General features: G+C 43.9%; 1 protein-coding gene across 1 annotated transcript in view; it reads right to left on the bottom strand.

The window, feature by feature from the left end:
* Window positions 1–18,767, bottom strand: part of adcy8 (adenylate cyclase 8 (brain)) — a gene marked incomplete at both ends in the record, with an annotated part of 75,372 nt that extends 56,605 nt beyond the window's left edge. Inside the window, one exon of the mRNA XM_079172819.1 lies at window positions 17,880–18,767. Coding sequence (XP_079028945.1) covers window positions 17,880–18,767 — 888 coding nt within the window. The remainder of the gene's footprint in view (window positions 1–17,879) is intronic.
* Window positions 18,768–19,445: the final 678 nt, after the last annotated feature.

Raw genomic sequence — 19,445 nt, 5'->3', positions numbered from 1 at the left:
CCACGGTCTTGTGCTCGGACGCCACATCCCTCTGACTTCTGTGCCGCTCAGAAGGCAAAACCCTTCCTGGACTGGAACATTTTGTCTCTTTGTCAGAGGGGAGCTGGTGCCACTCTGCGATCAGTTTTAGGGCTAACGTATATAAATGAGTCGGAGAAAATATTAGAAAAACCTAAAGTAGAATTTTCTTTGGCACAGAACTGCATTAGTAAATAAAATAACTCCCGCTGCAGCTACAAGGCAGCTCAGGAGTTCCTTTGGTTTTTCTTTGTGTGAACATCAAAGGGTTGTCATTCAAGCACTTTTTATTCTTTAATTCCATTCGAGACCACACGGATCCGTGCTCCAAATACCAATCCCATGGCACATGACCTATATGCGACTCGTTACCATGACGATATCTGATGTCATTCAGCGGAGACATTTGTCAGTTTTTGGGGCCGAGGAGGGTCTTTTTTTCTCAGTCATCATTAGCGCTGAGAACGAGTGAAAGCAAAGGGAGGTGTCATGGAAATGTGTGGTTTTAACGGATTGTGAAATGTAATATTATAATATATCTTTATCTTTAAGAAACATGCTGCAAGCTTCAATGAAATCACTTTCATTTCTCTGGAGAGCCGGTGATCTTAAACTCCCACGACAAAGGGAACACAGATTCGTGGTGTTTGAGAAGATGAGTGAAGACACACGAACACCACCTCTACTTCCAACGGCTTCGTCTACTTTCTTCTGTCCAGTAGTTTAAATGTGGTAAAGATCTCTGATTTCTGGGGGTAAAAACCTAAAAAAGTTATCTGCATCTTATGTTGGCAAGAATGCTACCGACCAATATCTAGACCGCATTTCCTAAATAACTTGTTAAAAGTAGGTTTAGCCAGTAATACAGAATCTTAAAAACAGTGTGATGGATGCATTGTAGTTGTTAAATAAATGAGTTTGAGCAGTATCTGTTCGGAGCAGTTCAGAACTGTTCAGGCCTGGCATTAACATGCAAAACAAAGGTTGTGTGGACAGAATTTAATTTTAAACGTAGAAGAAAACCCTCAGTAACTCTGCACCAGGCGGCAGCCTCCGGTTCTGCAGAGTGAAGCAGATGCTTCATGTGTTAAAGCTGCATTCTCTCTAGTGTCCACCAGGGGGCGACTCCTCTGGTTGTATAGAAGTCTATGAGAAAATGACTCTACTTCTCTCTTGATTTATTACCTCAGTAAACATTGTAAACATGAGTTTATGGTCTCAATGTCTAGTTTCAAGTCTTCTTCAATACAGCATGATGTTCATTTAGTAAATGATGGTCCATTTAGAGTCAAACAGACCATAAAGCAGGGTATGCTTTAGGGCGGGGCCACACAGTGATTGACAGGTCGCTGCCGCTACCAGAGCCCTAACTAGTGAGTTATTTTCTTGTATCAGCGTTTCCATCCTGCCATCATCAGAAACTTAAACTCAAAGGACACCTTCTTCCTGTTTAGTGCCATAAAGCGATGCCATCCATCGCAGCACACACTGTAAGATACGGTGAAAAGGCCACAACATAAGGATGTTTGTTTTCAGAGATCGCTGAGATCTCGACTGTGATGGTGTAATGTCGCTAAAACACTAATCATTCAATAGATATTTTGGACCTCTAGTACAGTGCATGGGTTACGCGGCATGAAGACGTTATTGGTGTAACGAGCTGATTTGACAGTGAAATCACAGACACGTTCCTTTGACAGCCTGTGAGCAGCTAATCTTGACACCTCCAGAATCACAGCTCGGTTGTTTTTCTCAGGCTGAACGTGTAAATTGGACCAAAGGCTGAGATGACGAGCGAACGTCTGCGCGAGGATGTGTGTGTTACAGCGGCTCCTGTCAAACATGCAGCGATGAAAGCTGAGATGTTCACCAATATGTTCGCAATGTGTGATCACGAGCAGCCCCACGGCGAGGCGCTGGGTTCGCTCGATGTATTTTTAGCGTGCGCCGCTTGAATGCTCATCAGCAGGATGAAGCCTCCACACTCTAAACATCCACGTACAATTAAAGTTACCGTGAGGAACTTTCATTGGTATCATAGCGCTGGTCATGCTATCAATGTCAACATGTTACCGTGCAAATTAGGACTCAAGACAAAGAACCGGCCGATGGGAATGTGATCGGTTTAGCAGGTTCTAGGGTACAGATCAGAGGATTAGAGAAAGGGAATATTGACCTGAAGATGGCGCAGATGAAAAGATAAAATAAGTAAACAGAGCAAATGAAATAAAAAGTATAAACGTTCAGATTAACAGCTACACGTTTGCTATAAATGTGTCAGTGGTTTCCTTTGAAATACTAAAATCCCCCAAATTACAGTCACAACTATATTCAAAATTCACACTTTTTATTAGAACTTTTAGTACATAGTTCAGCTGCCCTGTAAAGCACGTACTGTTGCATGCAATATATGCATTCAATTGGGACACAGTCCTCTCAACAGTGCGCCTTAGAGTTTACCCCTCCTGCTCATACATTGGCTGCACAAAGGATTGTGGGGCAGAATATCCAGAAAAGCATGCGACCAGATGTAGTACAACAGCCTGATATTTCTGGCAAACTGCATTTGACATTCTATGTATGGGGACACACTAAATCATTCTCTGGCATATAAAACAGTCCGGTAGTATTGGTGCTGGAGCGCACATCATGTGTGAAACAATGATTTCTACTCAAAGGTTCACCGACTACCTTTTCTGAAGCTTTAACCCAAACCGAGCCACAAGACCTCCACTAGTTTGTGACCCGAGTCTTCATTTCCAAACACATTTTTGGAGAAGAAAAAACATTTCTAAGAGTCATTAAAAAGAGTCACATGTTTGTGGCTCAAGACAACAGCGGTGGTTTTATAACAGCGACCTCTGACCCCTGAAGAAACCCTCCGTGAGGTCCGACAGACGATCCAACATGTTTGTACTTTCCCCCCCGTCGTGGCCTCGGGCGAGGCTCCTCCTGAGCATGCGATGGTGACATTTCCCCTCAGCTCGGCCCGCAGCTCTGCAGCTCACTCGCCTCTTTAATGTCACTCTATGGATGTAACGTCACGTCTCGTCTTCCCCTCAGAGTGAGGAGCAGAGAGCAGCGTTGTGGTGAGCCGGTGGCTCCCTGTGAGGCTGTAAACAACTCTGATGGATTGATGACTGAATGCACAGAGTGCTGACACGCATCTGACTGATCTGTATAGTACGTCTTCTCGTGTTCCCTCTCACAGTATGAGAGTTTATCAATATTTTTCTGAGGTTGTTTTATTGGTGTCACTAATGGAATCCTCCCTCTGCCCCGTCTGCACGAGTCAGCATTATACCACACGTGATCTCCTTTGTTCTCTTGAGATCTTGATGCTTTTTTTTAAATACTATTGTTCTGATAGCACGATCAGAAATGCCTCCGATGCAACGTGAAACGCTGGATCGGGTATCGGCGAGTGTGCGAGTGTATGCACCGATCCGATGTCACGTTTTACGCTATACAGGAATAACAACAACACGTATCAGGCGTATTCTGATCAGTGCACGCTGTCCGACTCTCAACAAAGATACGAGAGAACAGTCAGCTGCTTCCATCATCAAATCAATGATGGAAGTCGCCAACGAGTGAGCCGTCTCGCTTCTTTCTCATCTCTGTTGAGAGTTGCACATGCTCAGTACCGGTGGGATAGGTGCTAGCGGGGAAGTGTAACGTTAGCCAGAGCTAGCAAAATGTCACTGGAAAATCTGTCAAACTGGACAATAAAAGAAAGTTCTCTGGCATTCATTCTCTCTATGTATTTGTTCATGTGTTACAAAAGGTTTAACCACAACATATCGTAGCATCTTTTGTGTGTTTTCCGACAAAAATCCAGCAACACGTGTTCATATTTGTTGTAGGACAAACGCTGCATGACAACAGATGCTTTTAATTTGACCTGACAGCTGAGATCTGGCACAGGAAGAAATAAGCGTTGAGCACCAAAACTGTTATTAAAATAAATTCAGGAAGTCTGGTCGTGAGGCTTGTGTTTGTTCTGGAGTGATTCCCTGACACTGACTGGGGAGAGAGGAGGAATAGACTGTGATCCTCCCAGGAGACGCCCGGCACAGATGACGAGCCGCTGCAAGACTTGAGAATGTGCTGCGTGGTCCAGTCTGTCCTGAGACGACACGACAATACCAAACATCTCACAATATGAACTGAGCTCAGCAGCAAACAGCAGTCAGACTCAGTTGGAGACGAGCTGGTGGACATTGTGGAGCATTTAGCAGCTACAGCGCTAAAAGAGAATATAACATAAAATAATGTGATATTATTAGTATACCACTTCAACAGGATGATTATGTTGATCCAAGAAACTTCAAATAAGCAACATTAACAACGAATATGTCTGTTGCTGTGCAGGAAATCGCCCAAACAAATCAGAGCTCTGTGGTCATGGTTAAGATTTAGTGTTCTTAAATTACAGAAAGGAGAACTCTTCCTCAACATGTGTCTTTGACCGACAAGAAAGATGTTCACTAGAGGTGGGAATCACCTAGAGGCCCAACAACACCATTTTATCAGGATACTTAAAGTCACGACAGCATATTATTGCCATATGGTGAGTATTGCGAATCAAACATAGCAATTTATTACCTATTTTCGATGTCAGATTATACAGTTTGTCAACATCTATCTGATCTAATGAGATACATTTTTCACTCGGTTCATTTAATGTCAGTCTATTTCTAACAGGCCTCAAGAAACCGCTTCTGCAATCGGAATGCATTTCCATTAGTGGGACAGACGGTGACCACGACTGGGGACAAATGAAGCCAAAGCATTCCTAAAAAAACGGGAAAACCAAACAGCTTGTGGGAAACTATCCAGAGCCACAGAAAACTAAATGAGAGAACATGTTCAGGTGTCTAGAATCAACACAGGTCCACAGATTATTCTTTTTCAGGATGACAGTTAAAATCCCAAATTACACATCGATGAAAGAGAACTCTGAAAATGTCCATTTCAATCAAGAGAGCCATTCCTCAGTGTCACTGCCCGGCGAGGACACATTTGGCTGTGATGACTATAACACTTTCTAAAAGCTAATGGGTTTCGCGCTGGCAGAATCATATCACACATGACGGATGGTCGTCGTTGTGTAACACCAGGGTGTCAACCTACTCGTGGCGCCCACAGGCAGGTTCACAGGGAGCGTGGCAGCTTTCAATGGCGAGTGTCAAAACTGCTCTGTTTGGGCTCCAGAGTTGGAAGCGGCTCCGACTGTTGCTGAGCACAAAGAGCTCGCTGCGTTCCCGATGAAGCCAAACTGATGCCGCAGTCGTAAAGAATGAACTCTGTGATGTCACTGCTAGGGACGTCAAGCTGTCAGAAATCTAGTAGTCGATAAAGTTACCAGTGAAATGACACAATCCTCAGTATTACAAATAAAACAGTCAACAGCTAGAGAGCTGGTTACATTTGAACATGACAGCATAATAATTTACCTCAGCCTAATACTCTTTTTTACTAATTAGAACTTGAACGCATCTTAATGTTATAATTTACCGTTGCCTAATATTTGTTCTAATCTGAATAGAGCTTAAACGCATCACGATGACATCATAATATACCTCAGCCATTATTCATTTATTATTTCTATGTGATCCCACCACATGACAAAAAAACTGTGTTGATGATGGAAACATAATATATATATATATTAATTACAACAATATTTTATAAATTCTTGAGAAAAATCTCATTGAAAGCACCCATCTTTCTCTTGAATTAATTATAATTTCAGACTCTGGCTGAAGTAAAAAAATAAAATAAAAACCAAACTTCAAAACGCTCGTAACTAAAAGGTGTTTCTCTGGTCAAACTATTTTTCACCACCAGAGTTGAACACAGACGCGTTGGTTCTTTATCCCGAGTACCTGCTGTTTTTTTTCCACATTTCAAGCAGATAACAGTAATCCAGAAGTAATCTCATTAAAAGCCGCCCCCAGAGGAGAGCGGTGAGCGCTGCTGCCCACTGCTATGAATAGATTACAGCCGGGAGGTAATCCCGTCTGAAATCATCCTCAATGTGAAGAATAAGCCGAAAATCACCCTCACTTTAAGCCTAAAACCTCACTCGATGTGTTCTCAGACTCAAACAGGAAAAATGTTGCATATCAAACCCGCTTTTTAATCTGTGGGATCAACACACCAAAACAAAAATCATGTTTTGTAAAGTGATGCTTAGTGGACACGAGAGAAGGATTTGATCTTGCTTTCATTTAAAACACTTGAAAAATGTTTTCTACCTTTCATGTTTTCAGAAAGCTTTAGATACTAAAAATATTGATTTTTAATAAATAATACTGGATTACAGTATGTCTTCATTAATGTGTGCATTTTACAACCCAAAAGACTTAAAACCCTCTGAACCCCCCTGGTTTGAAAAGCACTTCTTCTTTACAAAATGTACAAACATTAAAAACAGACATTGTGTGATTTTCAACTTTCCAGAAGTTTTTGAACACTTTTGACAAATGCTTCCGTCAGGAAGAGCAAACTAAATTGAGATATTTCATCAAAATAATTTTATTCGACATGTCTCATTTTAAATTTCGCCCAAAATAAACCGTTTGCAAGAACCAGATCCTGTTAAAAACATTAACTTCTGAGCTCGTCAGCACAACTAAGCAGCCATGACTGATTCATCTGAGACCATCAGTCACGTGACCAAAACGCTCTGAAACTTGGACTGAGCTGCTGAACACAGAGGAGAGGCAGTACAAATGTAAATAATTAAACAAACATTGCACGTTGAGCCTCAATTATTTTTTCCAATATCTGTAACACTTGTGGGCAAAATGTAGGATAAATAGATTACAATATTTTCCAATTTTTGTAAAAGAAATTACCAAAGAAATTTAGCTTATGATTTATGTCATTTTAACTGTATTATTCTGCACTAAAGACATGATTGAGTTCTCTCTACTTCTAACTGTGATTGTGCTGTTTCCCCAAAAGAGCAGGACTTTATATTACAGAGCAAAACAGGAGTAAAAAGCGATAAGAAATTATTTTGTTATCCACGTTATCATAACCGAGGAAGTACAAATACCGCAAAAGCAAACACAAGGGGGGGGGGGGGGGGGGGGGGTTGGAATCTCTCAACTAGAAGACCGCTGTTCAAAGTCCATGTAAAACGAAAAGTCAATGTGCATATTTTTTGTCACGTAGCTTGCATACTGTAATTACGGCACTTCGGTGTATATTTTAACCAATCCTAACGACAATCTTTTCCTAAACCTAACTGTTAGTTTTGTTGTCTAAACCTATCTGTTGGTGTTGTTGTCTAAACCTAACTGTTGGTGTTGTTGTCTAAACCTATCTGTTGGTGTTGTTGTCTAAACCTAACTGTTGGTGTTGTTGTCTAAAGTTGACTGTTGGTGTTGTTGTCTAAACCTAACTGTTGGTGTTGTTGTCTAAAGCTAACTGTTGGTGTTGTTGTCTAAAGTTGACTGTTGGTGTTGTTGTCTAAAGTTGACTGTTGGTGTTGTTGTCTAAACCTAACTGTTGGTGTTGTTGTCTAAAGCTAACTGTTGGTGTTGTTGTCTAAAGTTGACTGTTGGTGTTGTTGTCTAAACCTAACTGTTGGTGTTGTTGTCTAAAGCTAACTGTTGGTGTTGTTGTCTAAAGCTAACTGTTGGTGTTGTTGTCTAAAGTTGACTGTTGGTGTTGTTGTCTAAACCTAACTGTTGGTGTTGTTGTCTAAAGCTAACTGTTGGTGTTGTTGTCTAAAGTTGACTGTTGGTGTTGTTGTCTAAAGCTAACTGTTGGTGTTGTTGTCTAAAGCTAACTGTTGGTGTTGTTGTCTAAAGCTAACTGTTGGTGTTGTTGTCTAAAGCTAACTGTTGGTGTTGTTGTCTAAAGCTAACTGTTGGTGTTGTTGTCTAAAGCTAACTGTTGGTTTTGTTGCTTGAACCTAACTGTTGGTTTTGTTGCCATTCATAGAAATTGCTACGAATGCTGCAACTAACAGTTACTTTCATTATCGATTTATCTGCCAATTCCCTTTAGCGCTTTTTATATAAAATGTTAAACCAGAAAAAAGCCATCTATAATTTCCTAAGACCTAAAGAAATATCACTAAATGTCTTGTTTTGTTCGGGCAAAAACCTAAAGATATTCAGTATTTATGATATACAATAAAGAAAAGTAGCAAATCCTCACAACAGTAAAGCTGCTAACTTTAAATATTTTGCATTTATTTCCTGAAAAATTACTAAAAGTACGATCAACATATTTTATAAATATTTGTTGATTAATTTTCTGATCTTTTACTAATCGATGAATTGACTAATCAATTGTATCTTTAACTAAATCCTCATTATTCCCTGCCTGACGATTACGAGAGAGTTTTCTTATAGAGTCTTTGCTAAAGTACCGTTTCCTCCATCTCTGTTCTCATGACTCACAAGGTAAAGTCTTGTTTACTCCGGACGTGACTCAGCTGTGTTTTGTAGTCAGGTTGAAACAGCACAGCTCACACTCACACACACACACACACACACACACAGCCCTGAGGCATCTCTCTACACCTGAAGTGCCTGAGTGTGTTTCAATCCAAATCCTTGATCAGAAGCTTTTGATTGTGCAGCAGAAATGTGTAATTAGCATATTTTGCTGACGCTCTGCTTGCGCAGCAAAGTATGATAGCGCTTCATGAAATAGTCACCAAAAGCAATCTATTGGTTTCGTGTACAAGGACAAGATATGTCTGTTTTGTTCATGTCGCTCAGGAAGAAATTAGCAATGGCAAAACAATTAGGACCCTTATTCGTGGTGGAGACATGAATTAAAGGCATCCACGTGACTAAGCAACAGTCAGAGCAACTGACGTAGTTTATAATATCCAAAAAGACGACTATTAGGGGATGGAAGGGGAGACTGACCTAACTGTTGGTGTTGTTGTCTAAACCTAACTGTTGGTGTTGTTGTCTAAAGCTAACTGTTGGTGTTGTTGTCTAAACCTAACTGTTGGTGTTGTTGTCTAAAGCTAACTGTTGGTGTTGTTGTCTAAAGCTAACTGTTGGTGTTGTTGTCTAAAGCTAACTGTTGGTGTTGTTGTCTAAAGCTAACTGTTGGTGTTGTTGTCTAAAGCTAACTGTTGGTGTTGTTGTCTAAAGCTAACTGTTGGTGTTGTTGTCTAAACCTAACTGTTGGTGTTGTTGTCTAAACCTAACTGTTGGTGTTGTTGTCTAAACCTAACTGTTGGTGTTGTTGTCTAAACCTAACTGTTGGTGTTGTTGTCTAAACCTAACTGTTGGTGTTGTTGTCTAAACCTAACTGTTGGTGTTGTTGTCTAAAGCTAACTGTTGGTGTTGTTGTCTAAAGCTAACTGTTGGTGTTGTTGTCTAAAGCTAACTGTTGGTGTTGTTGTCTAAAGCTAACTGTTGGTTTTGTTGTCTAAACCTAACTGTTGGTGTTGTTGTCTAAAGCTAACTGTTGGTGTTGTTGTCTAAAGCTAACTGTTGGTGTTGTTGTCTAAAGCTAACCATTTGTAGTGATTTTAAAGCCAAACATGACGTTTTTCCTTAACCTAACTTCCTTTTTTAACGTTAACGTTAAGAAACTGACAATTCGTGTCCCTGTACACAAAACCAACAGAATGTATTTCATGTCTATTTCACCAACTGCCGTGAGACAGTGCTGGCTTGCGCGATGGATCTCCAAAAGACACAATGGGTCTGTTGAAATTGTCGCACAAGAGTTCACACAACCAACCAACAGTTACGTTTATGCAACTAAACCAAAAGTTGGATTTAGGCAACAAAAACATCACACATATTTAAGCTTCTTATATTCACCGGCAGCAGTGCAATAAGCAGCACTGACGTTCTGTCAGACTTTCAGTGAAAGGTACACAAAGAGAAGCTTTCACTGAGATCACTGTCTGGCTGCCTGGCCGAATAATAGAGGAAGAGGAGGGGTAGATGAGTGTTGAGTCAGCCTTTGGCAAGAAAAACTGAATGACTTGCAGGTAAATTTGAAGGTTAGTCACCACTGCTGAAAAACACTGGATCCACACTGACACATTTCATTGTCGAGAGGTGACATTTGAATTTAAAAAAAAGCAAAGGAATAAACTTCAGTGACAGGAGGAAGAAGGTGGAAAATAGTTTCCGTATTCCGTGAAGGGGGTTTCAGGACGGACTACGCTGTGAAACCACACGAGGTGTCATTCATCAGGTCAAGACACTCCTCTGGCACTAGAACTCCACAGAAAAGGTTTAAGAGCCCAAAGCGGGGAGCGGAGGAAATGAGCCACTAACAAGGTGCCATGTTTTTATGGTTTCAGAGCCAAGACTCAAGGTCTGTAATTCTCCCAGACACACTGTTTCATTTGGTCTCACCGCAGATGAGGCCGGAGGAATAAACATGGTGACAAACGGCGGCCAAGGCCAAAAAACCCCCCCTCAGTGAAGTTTGTGATGGCAAAGAACCGGATACTAAATCCAGCTCTTCATTCTGTCTGCCTTTAAACAGACCTGAGAGGCTGGAAACGGCGTCAGTGTGTCTTACTGTTTAATCCATTATATTCTCTCTTCTTTTATGTCTTAGGCACCAACATAAAACTGAGAGACAGTGTGGACCTTCTTTCATATGGTCTCTACTTGTGGATTAAATGGATTCTCATTTTAAGAAGTTCAGTCACACATTACCGTGAATTCTCAAATAGCAAAACAAAAGCAAGCCCCTAATGAAGGCACCTCTGAACTTTAGTAGTTCACTGATAAAAGCAACATGTACTGCACATGTCTTAAGATTTTACAGAGACGGACAATTCATTTTTAGATGTTTTAAAAACAGGAAGTTTTCAAAAATCTATATTTGAGTAAATATTTTGCAGCCATATCAAAGTGTTTACAGGATATTCAACCTTTGTTTCTGTATAATACATTTAATACTTGACTTCCTTCTTTAAAGGCTTGTACAAATACAATAAAGTAGTCCCTAAATATGAGATATGAGTTTACAGATAATTACAAGTCATTGCGGAGGTTGGTTTATGGCGTTTTACCGGTTGTAGCAACAAACAGTGTGTTGAGCATTAACGTGTGTTAAATGTGCTCGTAGCTCTGCAGAGGCCTCGTGCTACGTCAGCATGCTGAAACCTGCACAGTATCAATGCTGCTGTTGAGAAAGTAAGCTGCTCATGATCTGGGTGCAAAGTAAGGTGCAGGTTGTATTTAGTCTCTTAATGAATCATCGGTGTGTTTCGGGTGTAACATGAATGAAACCAATCAGCACAAATTGGACAAGCGAGCACTGTTCTGCAGCAAAAATGTTTTTAAAACAACAAATATGGATTGAAGCAGAATATTACATATTTCAGAAATAATTACACACATTATTTTTCTTCAATTTACTTTTCAGCTCTCTGGTGTTGTTAGAAATCTCCCATTGACATGAACTAAACTACGCATCTCACTGTCTGAATGATGCACCATTGACTTTAGAACTGTGTTGTTCAATGGTGCAGTCGCTTTCTGCTTCATGTTTACTGCGATCACCAAAATATTTGAGCGTGTTAGCATTATTTAGCAAGTACAGTTGAGGCTGCTGGGAATGTCCTGAGGAAAAGTCAGAGGATCACCAACGTTTAAATTCCTTCTGAATGTCTGAACCAAAGGCCACGGAACTACGTTGCACCAGAGGAAAGTAATTAGAAAACATCCTCTGGGAACCAGCACAGTCTGCACAAGAGTTCATGTCAGTGTATCTTGTACTATTGTGATATTTCAGGCTGGATTCTAGAGCTGGACAGGCGGACAGAGATTGACAGTTGAGGGATGTGACGGCCGTAGACACTATTTGAGAAGTGACGGTAATTGTGTAAATAATTTGAGGTAAAAAATGACTATTTTGTGGCGGCGAGACTCACACATACTGAATAACACGTATTTGAAGGAAGCTTTTATTATATTTAATGTATAATATTAAAAGACACTTTTCTCCACTTTGGCAGTCAACAGTCCCCTCGTGTTCGTGTGGTTACGTTTTAATAATGCCTGCTGATTTCTAAATGGATGAAAAGTGTTTACTTCCTGCCCTTATTTGGGGGTTCATCCATGACAGAAGAATAAGAACGAAGGACGGTAAAAGCTTTTACGTCTGCAGCGATTTTTGGAAATGCTTTGGAGGTCACGGAGCAAAAAGCGTCACCGAAAAAAAAAAAGTCAGCCATGAAATACTCCAAAAGCTGCTGCTGATGGCCTCGATCCTTCATCAAATATTAAGAGCGGCTGAGTGCAGTGTCTGGTAACAGCAAGATTGACCGAGATCAACCGCATGACACCGGCGAGATAAAGGAGGAGGAAGAGGAGGGTGAAAGGGAGGTGAGTGGGGAAGAAGGAGAGGACACAAAGGATGGAGTCACCGATTCGTCGAGTTCGTCCAAAGACGGAGAAAACGTCTACGGAGGGGAAAGAAAAGAGGGAAAGCTGCAGGTAGACGGCCACAAAGTTTAAAGTTCACCAAGACTTCCGATGACAACGTGTCAGAATCAGCCCGGTTACCTCTCAGTGACGTAGTGTTCCTGGTTTTTAAGAAGAGGAAATCCATTCCAGTAACAGGAAGTCTGACTCCCCTTCCAATATGTCCGCTATCGGTTTTGCTCTGTGATTGGTTTAAAGAAGTACAAATAGGACACAGTGGCGTTTTTAAAGATTCAATGATTTCACGGCCCATTAATTCAAAACCCCAACAGTCCAAAACACAGTCCCATTCGTCTGACGGACCGTTATCACGAAAGCAATGCCTGTTGTTTCCGACGGACCACAGAACCGAAACATACAAACTGTCTTTGCTGTGAACAGAAGAACAAATTCATGGTCAACTAACACGCATAAGACTAACTGATGATAGCTGTTTTTAATCGACGGTTCTGTGCATTGTGTTTGCTGTCTTGTTTTAGATAGAAATTTAAATAAGTTTAAATTTAACTAAGCAAACGATCAGCCAGTGAAGATCTGATCAGTTCTTTCTTATGAACTTCTGAAATGTCAAATGTAAACGAAAGAACAAAGACGAACCAGACGGCTTTGAACCGTTCTGTGATTGGCTGGTAGAAATGGAAACAGCGAAGCCTTTTTAATGTTTAAATGCACAAAATATTTTTTTCAGGGCACACTGAGGGCAAGAGATTAAAATGTGTGCGTGCAGTCTCCTCATGAAATCAACACTCCTCCTCTATCTGCTCGGTGCAGCAGCGCTCCAGGTAAACCAGTCTGACCTTGAACAGAGGAAACAGAGCGAGCTCCAAGAACGAATAATCGGAGGACGCGAAGCTCACGCTGTGTGTGTGTGTGTGTGTGTGAACAATAGCAAGAAGAAGATACAGTGCTATTGACAGTTTTATAATGCTCTTAGCTCCACCAAAACACACACGTTATCATGTACAAGCCAGAACAACCTAATCTGTTATTTCCGGACGCCTCTGTTCCTTTCACAGCAGGTAAGAACAGGTGAAAAGACTTGTGCACAAAGGCAGAGAATAGAGATCAATACAGCAGCGACCGCAGAACCAGAACCAGGGTTTCAGGAGGAGGAGAAAAACAGCGGGTCAATGTGAGCTTATTGTTCAGAGAAGATGGGACGTGACAGTGTCGGTGTGAGGGCTTTAAGGGAAATGCAGCAGCCAATACTGAAGCCTTCGATGTGCCGGAGACAAAGGATGTGGGTCCAGCAGGGGAACCGAGAGGCCCTGAAGAGACGGAGGCGGATCGATGGAGGCTATTCTGAGTCTGGCAGGAAGACAGAGGGAGAAGTCCACGACTCTCAGCGGGTTTGACTCTTTCTTCTGTCTGACCTCCACAGTCTGAACGGAGGCTCTCTGAGAAACTCTCTGATTATTCTCCAGCTTTTGCTCAATGCGCTGCATTATTCTCCCAAACACCAGGGGGAGCCTTCACGCGCCACACGCCGGCCAGGATTACATCATCTTCTGGGGCGTCGGCTTCACTACGGAGAGTTTAAACTAAGGTTCTAATCTATCTAATAAACTGGATTGTATTGTAGGGGGCTGAGGTCCAGGGTAATTAGAGGCTCCACCCACTCCCTCAGGAGAGCATTGGGATCAGGTGTGGGAGGAGACACACCTGGAGCTGATCTCCTCATCAGGGAGGTGAATCAATGTGAAGCAGGAAAACTGATCAGAGGAGAACATGCTGAGAGCATGCTGCTAACAGCTCCAGGGCTGGAGAGAGTAGAGAGCAGTAAGCCGGCTAGCGGCCCGGCTGGAAGAGTTTAGTTTCGCGGTGCTGCTATCGTCCTGTGAACTTAAACAGGGATTTGATTGTTTACAGTGTAACATGTAGTACAGATCACAGAGCAACTAGCCTCCGTTACTACCTCATGAATACTTCTTTGTGCGGGAATATTTGAAGTCTCTGTTTAACTTTGGGACGTTTGATAACTCGAGATTCCCTTTCTCATTAAACCCACAGTGAACCCCCCCCCCCCCCCCCCCCTCTCCTCCCTGTAGTCACTGTGTTCATCATATGGTCACCCCGTCCTCAAGCAAACACAGTTAATAAGAGCAGATTAGCACCACTTGAGTCCAGGATGTTTAATTTCACAGCGAGCCCCGTCCTCCTAAACCACAGGAGTGCAGCGAGAGTCGTCCTAATCTGCCCCCCCCCCCCCCAATCCGGCTGCACGCAACCGACCGGCTCGCGTGTCATCGCTGCCCAATGAAGGCAGAATGTGTAAGTCGCTGATCTCGGAGCGTCTTCGGGTCGACTAATACTAACACGCGATGCTAAAATATAATCCCCCCCACCAGCCGAGCTTCCTGTGAGCTGATACTTATAATAACGACACAAGCTGAGATGAATCACAGGGCGAGTGGAAGCTAATTAATCACTCAACCTGTGAGCCAGTGATGATCTAAAGATATGTAAATGAATACATTTTATTAACCCGCTGAACACCAAATTTGATTGAAAAGCATGTTTTCTTTCAGAAATCCCCAAAACTGCAGCGCTAATCACAGCCGGACGCTGTAGAAACTGTCATTATCGTGATATTTCATCACAAACATGTTTACCGTTTACTCTAAATCCTGTGAAAAACATGAAATATATTGCAGTGAAATCGAGGCCACAGAGAGAAAAATGTGATGGGAGCAAAAAACAGATAATGTTCATTATGGAGTTGGTGATCTTTACGGCTTCAAGTAATGTTCTTTGTGTCCTTTTTTCAACAAAGACGATACAAAAGTGTTGCTTTCAACCAGAGGTCCATTTCAAAGTAACAGCTCTTAAGTGCTGCCGTTGGTTGTTCTTTGTTTTTATAATAAATAAGAAGGAATGGACTCAAGTGTGCAAACTAATGCTGATATGTTTTTTCTAATAAGGGTTGCGTATTAATACATTCATTCATTCCTAATATGACAAAGTTGGAATGAATTCTTGGCCGCTTAAAGAAGTGACAGCACCAGTATGTGTCACAGCATTATAGTTTAGTATATTATAGTATTACTATACTAGTACTGTGTACTGATGGCGTTGGGTTCGTCACGGTGTCCGTCACTGCTCACTCCAGCAAACTAACCCGAGGACAAACAGACAAAGTGTTCAGAGCAGCAAATGGAAAAGCTTTTATGGACTGAAACCAGCTGAGTCACCGTTGTGTTTAATCTATCACATATCATCGTTTTTATTGATCTGGAACAAAAAAAATCATAAAACACTGTCGTCACTCGCTGCAAAGCCGAGCGTCAGACCCGGCTAACAGCTGCCCGACCTCTGACACAGCAATATGTGTTGCGTCTGTTTATCCTTCAAGTTTGATTTGTGTTCTCCTCTCTCATTGGCCAATACAAACAAAGTAAAGCACAATATAACACAGACACGCTTCATCTGCAGCACGCTGACCGACGCAGAGCAACACTGTCACTGGACTAATGGAGACCATATTCATGTCAAACTGAAGCGTGAAACCAACACAAAGACGACAAACGGCAGCTCAGTGATGTCACTCTGTTTACATCCCAACAGGCTCCACTGAAACCAAACCAGATCCAAAGATACACAGTCAGCTTCTGACTGATGAACTATGATCACGTTTACTCATGACAGCAAGACAAGATGGAGTCACTACCAAACACCTTTACCAGCACCAACTGTGATCTGTGAGGCGTTGCAGCTACATGATCCAATCAACAGTGTTTGTTGGCTCACGGCTCACGTGGTCACCCGCTGCAGTGAAGTATCCCGTCACTAGTACGGTGAAGTATAACGAGGACGAAGGCTTTTCTCTCAGCTTAAGTTGCCCCACGACCAACAACAAAGTTAGAGGAAACCCCTCTGAAAGCTGCTGTTGTGCCTCCATAAAGCCGGCATGGTGGGCTGCACGCTGCTGCAGCTTCTGAAGGCATTACACAAGCTGACTGACTGGCTGCCTTTGGAGGCAAAGAATCAAGGAAAGAGGAAACTAGGACACCAGGAAAGAGGAAACTAGGACACCGGAAAAGAGGAAACTAGGACACCAAAAAAAGAGCATTGTTTAAGATGAAAGTCGGCCTTTTTACCTATTTGGCATTCGGTTTATTATGAGTCCAGTGGACATGATCACATGTTTACTCCGTACTTACATCAACAACTAAATTGGGGGATGCATGCAGGTTTATGTGAAAGCTTATTTATGATTATAATATTCACCAGTAGGGGGTGCTGAACATATTGTGTGTGTGTGTGTGTGTGTGTGTGTGTGTGTGTTGGACAGCTCCCGGTGCTGAAACCTCAGCGGTCGAGACCAGAAACGACCTCATTTCATCATCGCAACTGGAAACAACTTTCACAACATGAATTGAAAAGAGATCAGGAGATCACAGAAAGGTTAACCACAAACACATCAACACAAGCCGAGCGTCACTGACACGGAAAGATCTGCAACATCAACTCAGACAGTTTAGATATTTATGATCGGAGTCGAAGCGCAAAGATGAAGCAAAAGCTGAGGAGACAGCTGATCAACATCTCATCAGGATCTCTGAACACATTTAGTCAACTAGTTTGTGGAGAGACGCACTGATGGACAGAAACAAGTGAAGTGAAGAGGAAGAGGAGGAAGAGGAGATGAGGAGGAGGTCAATTTAGGAGAAGAATGGGAGGAGGATGTGAGAGGAGAGGAGGATAGAAGGCAAACAGAGGAAATAAGAGGAAGATTGAGAAACTGGACAGGAGGAGCAGAGGATTAGGGGGATTAGAAAGAGATGAGGAGAGCAGAGGAAGGAGGAGGAGAACGAGGGGAGAGCAGGATTGAAAAGAAGAGAAGTCTGGGAGGAAGGTGGGAATCCTGGAAAAGAGAGGGAGAGTTAGGGGGAGGCAGAGGGTAATGAAGGAGGAAGAAGAGGAGAGGAAGATGGAGATTGAGGAAAAAGAGGAGGAGGGAGAATTAGGATTCCAGAAGGAGACAAAGGAGGAAAAGGTTGAGGGTGGAAGAGGTGAAATTAGGAGAGGGGGAGGAAGATGGAGAAGGGGGGGGGGCTGGATGGAAATGAAGAAAGGAGGAGAGTAGAGGATGGAGCGGGAGAAAGAGAAAAAGGAGGAGAGGAGGTGTGGACAACAGGGACAAGAAACTGGAAAAGAGGAGATTAGGGGGAGGCAAGAGGGAAATAAAGGAGGGAGAGGAGGAGGAGGAGGTCAACAGGAGAGTAGAGGAAGAGGGAGATTTAGGAAAAGAGGAGGAGAAGAGGAGAAGAGATGGGTTTAATGAGAGGTGGAGGTGGGAGAAGAAGATGGAAAAGAAGAGGATTTAGAGGATTGAGGAGAGGGGGGGTTCAATAAAGCAGAGGAGGAGAGGAGAGAGTAGAGGGTTGAGGAGGGGGACAGGTGGGAGCTCACCTGGTTGGTAGAGAGTGGTGCATTCTGGGAGATGAACATCTGGACCAGGATGTGGAGCCCCGAGGTGAACAGGCCGGCCAGGATGGCCCAGGTGAGCGGCAGCGGCAGCATGCTGTAGGTGGCGAACAGCGTGAACAGCACGTAGCCCACACCGTCCCCCAGCAGCCCGTAGCCCAGCCCGGTGGCCAGGATCTGCGTGGCCATGGCCACCCAGGTGACCACGCCGCTGTACTGCAGGTAGCTGTGCGACGTGGTGTCCTTCCGCACCACGACTAAGGCACAAATGACGACCTCCACGCCCGTGAAGAAGCCCAGCAGCGTCCCTTTGATCGGGTCCATCGGGGAGGAGGCCAGGGTGAGGTGCAGCACCAGCAAGGTGAGCTTGGTCACCACGTCCAGCATGTTCATCACCACCACCGACTTGCGCCTCTGGCCCAGGAAGTAGCGCTGGTAGAGCTGCTCCAGGTCGCGGGACTTGAAGGCGTTCCGCAGCGTCGGGAAGATGACCCCCCGGTACGTGTAGCCCCAGTTCAGGAAGAAGTCGGAGTTGCTCGGCGCGCAGTCGATCTGCAGGAAGCCCAGGTCGCTGCTGGCGCGCTCCGGGAACACCTTGGTGCCGCCGTTGTTGTGCCCCACCGACGTCCGCCCCGCCGACTGCTTCCGCGCGTCCTGGCTCGGGTCGTAGGGCTCGTCCTTCACCCCTCCTCCGCCCTGCTCGTGGATGAACCGCTGCTCGGTGATGTGCCGCACCGCGTTCTGCCACAGCAGCCGTTTGGGTCGCGCGCTGCTGCCGCCGCTGCTGTTGCTGTTGTTGCTGCTGCTCGGGGTCTTGTTGATGGTGTACAGCTCCTCGCTCGCGCTGGAGCACCGGACCTCGGACAGCTCCATCGCTGCTGCCGCGTGCTGCTGCTGTTGTGTTCTCCTGTCTATCGGTTGTGTCGGTTATTATTACCCCTCCCTTTTTTCCCCGGTTGTGAGTTATCTCAGCGATTTTGGGGGAGACGAGGTCCTCATCGTGCGCATCGAACCGGGGGTGCGGCGAGCGCGGCGCGGGGTGAAAGCGCGCGGTTGGAGGTCATCGTCACGCGAACGATTCCACTGAAGAAACAGCACGTAAATCCGACTCGAGTGGAAAAGCATCTCCGAGATTAACCGCGTGCCATCATCTTCATCATGCACTGTGTCACCTGTGCTGAGGAGGTAAAAATAAATCACCACGCGGCGTGTCCAAGCGGCAGCTCGAGCCACCGTGCGCCGTCCGTCCGCACCATCAGGGTGCCGCGCGGGGCCACGGGAGGACCGGGATCCGTGAAAAACAACAACAAGGCGGGTGGATTTGGGGTGCACGCGGTGTCAGTCCTTAGATCTGTGAATTTCACCCCTAAACCCCCCCCCCCCCCCCCCCCACCAAAAAAAAAATGTCTCGCGCGTCGTTGGCACAGCTGGGTCCGTGTACTCTTTTCCTTGCACGTACAGCTGTAGGGTGAAAAACAAAAAAAGCACAAATTACATTAATTCCCGTTTTCGGTGACGTTCATAAAAATATCCCACCAAAAAAATAGACAA

Source organism: Pholis gunnellus (assembly GCF_910591455.1).
Source record: "Pholis gunnellus genome assembly, chromosome: 14".
NCBI lineage: Eukaryota > Metazoa > Chordata > Actinopteri > Perciformes > Pholidae > Pholis > Pholis gunnellus.
The sequence above is the reverse complement of the archived record's forward strand: the minus strand, read 5'-3'. Positions and strand labels throughout refer to the sequence as shown.